This window comes from Phaseolus vulgaris, chromosome 8 (assembly GCF_000499845.2).
Source record: "Phaseolus vulgaris cultivar G19833 chromosome 8, P. vulgaris v2.0, whole genome shotgun sequence".
NCBI classification, from domain to species: Eukaryota; Viridiplantae; Streptophyta; class Magnoliopsida; order Fabales; family Fabaceae; genus Phaseolus; species Phaseolus vulgaris.
Window position 1 is genome coordinate 11,833,566 of NC_023752.2, and position 5,367 is coordinate 11,838,932.

A 5,367-nucleotide genomic window follows, 5' to 3' on the forward strand; every position below is an offset into this window, starting at 1 on the left:
TCTATTTTATCACTATTGTTAATAAAATATTTTCTTTTCAATATGAACTACCTATATTCCTTTTGGAGTCTTAAACACAATAATACACTTGAGATCCAAGTTGATACCTATAATTAAAATAAGAAAAAAATTATGTAAACTGATAATAAGTTTGATAATAAATTTTATATATATATATATAATAAGTTTGATAATAAATTAATAGCATTAATTTTTGTGGATGAAATAATAGAGAAAGAAAACATAAAAGTGTTGTAACTACAATCCTCCCTGATTCAACTTCCGTTTTTAAGACTATATAAAGTATAATCACTGTAGCCCATACAATATTGATTATAATTCATGCAAAAAATGGTTGAACAACAGCACCTCCTCTCCTTTTAAAACCCCCTCTTCTCCCTCCTTCTCTCCTCATAATATTTCAAAGCTGGCTACCCTCTTCTTCTCCACCATCAAACAAGCCACACCTCATCACTTCCCTCCCTCCCTTAACCTTCTCCTCTACCTCTCATGGTCATGGGAGCCTTTCGCCACTTCCAACCAATCTCCAAATGCACCACAGAACACCGATCACACCAAACTGTCGCCTCAGACTTGGATGGCACCCTCCTCCTCTCCCCCAGTGCCTTCCCTTACTACATGCTTGTGGCCATCGAAGCCGGCAGCTTCCTCCGTGCCCTCCTCCTCCTCATCTCCGTCCCCTTCGTCTATTTCACCTACATCTTTCTCTCAGAGGTTGCAGCCATCAAGTTTCTCATCTTAATGGCCTTTGGAGGCCTCAAGGTTAAAGATGTTGAGATGGTTGCAACCTCGGTACTTCCCAAGTTTTATGCTGAAGATGTCCACCCCGACACCTGGAGAGTGTTTAACTCCTTTGGAAAGCGTTACATTGTCACTGCCAGCCCCAGGGTGATGGTGGAACCCTTTGTCAAGGCGTTTCTTGGGGCTGATAAGGTGCTTGGGACTGAACTTCAGGTCACCCAATCAGGGAGGTTTACTGGCTTTGTTAAGGAGCCTGGTGTGCTTGTTGGGGAGCACAAGAAACTTGCTGTTTTGAAGGAGTTTCAGGGTAATTCACCTGACTTGGGACTAGGAGATAGTAAAAGTGATCATCAGTTCATGTCAATTTGCAAGGTTGGTCAATTGATAATACTGTTTTTTTTCTTTATGTTACATGTTTAGAATAGATTTTAACTTTGCTTATTATGTTAATATGGATAAACTCTCTGAGTGTTTATAAAAAAATATAACAAAAAAAAAAGTATATGCTGTTTGTTAACTTGTAAGAAAAGTAACTAAAATCAGTTGAATGATAACTTCTGTACAATCTAAAAGACATAAGTTAATTTTACTCTATAGAAGATAGTTTGCAGATAAAGAATGTCTGAAGACATGAAAACGTAGTGATACAGTATAAAGAAGTAGTGTGGGATACTCGAGGAAAGAAAGGATTTGGCAAAGTGTGAAGGAAATATGAGAGAATGAGAAATCATGATTGCATAAATATCAACTCTGTATATGTTGTTTTCATGTCCCTATGTTCAATTTTACTGTTTGGAAGACATATCTTTTTAGTTTTTCTTCTTCTTCCAATTGGAGTAAGGTAAAATGGTAATATATTCTATTTAATATTGAACTTGAGTTGGGTGAGAGCCTTAATGAGAAGAACATGTTGCTATCACTAGTAACGAGCCTTTCTTCTTGTTGTTCCTGTTTCCCTGTATCTGTCTCTGGCTGCAATCTCTCTCATTTGGTCTTATTCCTCTTATTTTTATTCATTCATTTACTAATGTCCAAGTGGTCCCTCTACATTCTATAGGCCAATTTATAGATACAACTTGTAACAGCTTCAGTTTGAGCTGTCCATGCCTCAGTTTTTTATTTATTTTCAGTTCATTGGTTCTTTTATCATTAGTCATAACCCTTAACTACTTTTAAAGACTAATAATTATAAGTTTCCCCCATTAGTTATTTTGCCTTCCCAAACCAAATTTCATTTCCAAATTTAGGAAAATAGATTACCATGAGTTTCATATGCACAACCCACTTTAAACACAAAATCTGCGCCCTGTTGGTTATGGCTCATGCAGAAGCAATGAAGAGATTTAAAGCAAATCCCTGCATAGAAAATCATCAATAATTTAGTGAGCAATATCCTTGTGACATTCCCCTCAACTTAATCTAAAAAATCTCAGCTGTACTTTCTGATTTATTCCACTTTAAATCCGGGGTTCATGGGAATCATTTTAACCCTTTAGTAATTTTAGCAAAGAGGTATTGTGAACTCTTGGAAGTACAAAGATATCCAGCGTCCTAGATCAATTGGTGATAATTTCAAGAGTTAGCAAGCCATCATCATAAACATAATTTTATGGAAACAGAACTGACGATTACTTTCAGTATATGTATCAAAGAGCAATGTCATCAACACACTTTTTTTTTCACATATACGGTTGGAAGATTTCATGTGGAGTCCAATAAGAAAAACTCAGGTCCACACGCTTTTTCTTAGTGGGACACACGTGACATTAACCAAGCAACCATAAATTTCATCTCTCAATTTTTACAGCTATGTTTCTGTTCTGTCTTTTTCTACCTTATCTTTTTTTACCACATATGTTATTTTTTATCAATTCTCTTTTTGTCTTCTTCATCTCGTTCCCAGAGTGTATAAACCTTGAGGGAGTGAAAAAATAATAATATTTTGGTCACCCAAATCATTGTGTCTCAACTCAAAAAATGTTGCTACTTATCATCATTTCACATGTGTTCAATCAAGTCATTAACTATATTTTTCCCTGCAGGAAGGGTACATGGTGCCGAGGACTAAGTGTGAACCACTACCAAGAAACAAGCTTTTAAGTCCAATTATTTTTCACGAGGGTAGGTTTGTTCAGAGGCCAACTCCTCTTGCTGCCCTCTTGACTTTCCTATGGTTGCCAATTGGCATCATACTCTCCATCCTGAGGGTCTATCTTAACATCCCTTTGCCTGAAAGAATTGCTTGGTACAACTACAAGCTATTAGGAATAAGAGTTATTGTGAAGGGTACCCCTCCACCACCCCCAAAGAAGGGTCAAAGTGGAGTCCTATTTGTTTGTAACCACCGCACAGTTTTAGATCCAGTGGTTACTGCAGTTGCACTTGGAAGAAAGATTAGCTGTGTCACATATAGTATAAGCAAGTTCACTGAAATAATATCACCAATTAAAGCTGTGGCCCTATCAAGGGAAAGAGAGAAAGATGCAGCCAATATCAAGAGACTTCTTGAAGAAGGGGACTTGGTGATCTGCCCTGAAGGTACAACTTGCAGAGAGCCTTTCCTCTTGAGGTTCAGTGCACTTTTTGCTGAACTCACTGATAGGATTGTCCCAGTTGCTATTAACACAAAGCAAAGTGTGTTTTATGGGACAACTGCTCGTGGGCACAAGTTGCTGGACCCATACTTTGTGTTCATGAATCCCATGCCCACATATGAAATCACTTTCTTGAACCAGCTTCCCAAAGAACTGACCTGCAGTGGAGGTAAATCCGCAATTGAAGTTGCAAACTACATTCAAAGGGTTCTTGCAGGGACTTTGGGATTTGAGTGCACCAATTTGACAAGGAAGAGCAAATATGCCATGCTTGCAGGAACAGATGGGACAGTTCCATCTAAGGAGAAAGCTTGAAAGAGAGAGGGACAAAGTTCTCCCTTTTGATTATTCTGTATTGGTGCCCATTGTGTTTTCAAAACACAAAATTATGATAGAAATAAAATCTGATTGTGGCTGATAAAAAAATTACAGTTTATGTATATTTTGTTATTTTGATATATACAAATCATAACTACTGTTATTGGGTCACTCCTGAAATCTAGTTAGCACATTATCTTGTTTTGAGAGTTTTTTTACAAGTTTGTTCTAATCTTGTTATCCGTTTTGTGACGTTTTTTCCTAAAGGTTTTACTTTTACATATATCGTTTGTGTCAGTATGAATATGGAATGGGTATGGAACATGTAGGACACAGACATATAGCACATGGGATCACAAGGTGCATTGATTTTCAATAGAGCAGTAATGTTATATTGTTGTTGTATCATTTATTTGCACGCAAGTCCAGCTAGAAGGCTGACAAACATGTCTAAACCAAGATAAATATGCCTTAATGGTAGAAAATGTACATATGACATAACAAGTTAACATGATCCAAATCTTACGATGAGGGGTCTTACTCAAGTAAATTGGTAGGGACTTTTATCAACCAAGGCAACAGAATGCATTCAATTTAATAGGAAATAAGACAAACTGTCTTATAGAAAAAGCACAAGCAAAGACTTGGATCACAGCAGCAGAGCTAGCATTTATATACAGAGTCATTCCTCCATTTTGATGACTTAGCATTAGTTTATGGGAAAGTAAAGGCACTGGATTGCAATTGAGGCAATGGATAAACAAAGACATCCTATATATTTACATGTAGATGGTGATGTAAAGATATGAGGCTCCCTTGACCTCCAGGCCTTTGTACCAAAGAATCAACTTCCAGAGTCTCCATGCCTTTGTTGATGTTTCAAATGTTCAAAATTCAACATCTAGTACGAGGGAGAAAACAAATCAGTCCCCTGTTCGCTGGGATAAATGATGAACAGTTTTTTTGTACGAGTAGATGTGTTATTTATTCGTTTGTTTTTGTTAAAGAAAATTTTATAAGGGTTAATTGCACTATGTTATCTGCATAAAAAATCAAATTGTATAAAACGAGAAACCATTCCTAGCATGAAGTTGTGAAAATGAAAACTACAATGTAAGTATATATGTTGGTTTGTTTTAAACATGATATGTGACATCAAAGGAATCACCACTCCAAGAAGCAGTAGCATTTTCCCAGCGATAGGCATGGAATTTATCAGGGTTTTCAGTTTTGGTTGGAAGTAATCTTGATAAATGTATGATGATAAGAGAGAAACAATATGATGAAAAGGGTGAATAGGTCGCAATGCACCATAAGAAACAATCATGTGGAGTGCGATAACTGCAGAATTAATGCAGTCACAGTAAACATAATGCTGCAACAGTATTTCGAAATGTCTAAATTTAATGTCACGTTCAAGCCTGCTATGCTATAAAATACATACAGTATCGTAGATCACATACATATATAGTTAGAAAATGTCTTTTAAAAATGTGTGTGCCAATTACAAGCTGAACCTAACTTGCTAGAGAGGCTATTTGTGGATGAATTAACAAGAGTTTGAGGACCTTCCTTCTTCAGAGAAAGCTGGGGGATTAGGGTCCATTTGGCTATTGTGTGCACTCTTTAATGACTAATGAAACTACTGAGACAGTTCAAGAAGCACATGGAAGTGCCAGTCTGTAGCACACTG

At 36.8% G+C, this 5,367-nt stretch overlaps 1 protein-coding gene across 1 annotated transcript; it reads left to right on the top strand.

Annotated features, from left to right (window-relative positions):
* Positions 1-314: 314 nt before the first annotated feature.
* On the top strand, positions 315-3,845 carry LOC137824373 (glycerol-3-phosphate 2-O-acyltransferase 6-like). Its single transcript, XM_068630004.1, has 2 exons — positions 315-1,134; positions 2,805-3,845. Exons 1-2 carry the CDS (start codon positions 511-513, stop codon positions 3,669-3,671), a joined length of 1,491 nt encoding a protein of 496 aa, XP_068486105.1. The 5' UTR covers positions 315-510; the 3' UTR covers positions 3,672-3,845.
* The last annotated feature ends 1,522 nt before the right edge of the window (positions 3,846-5,367 follow it).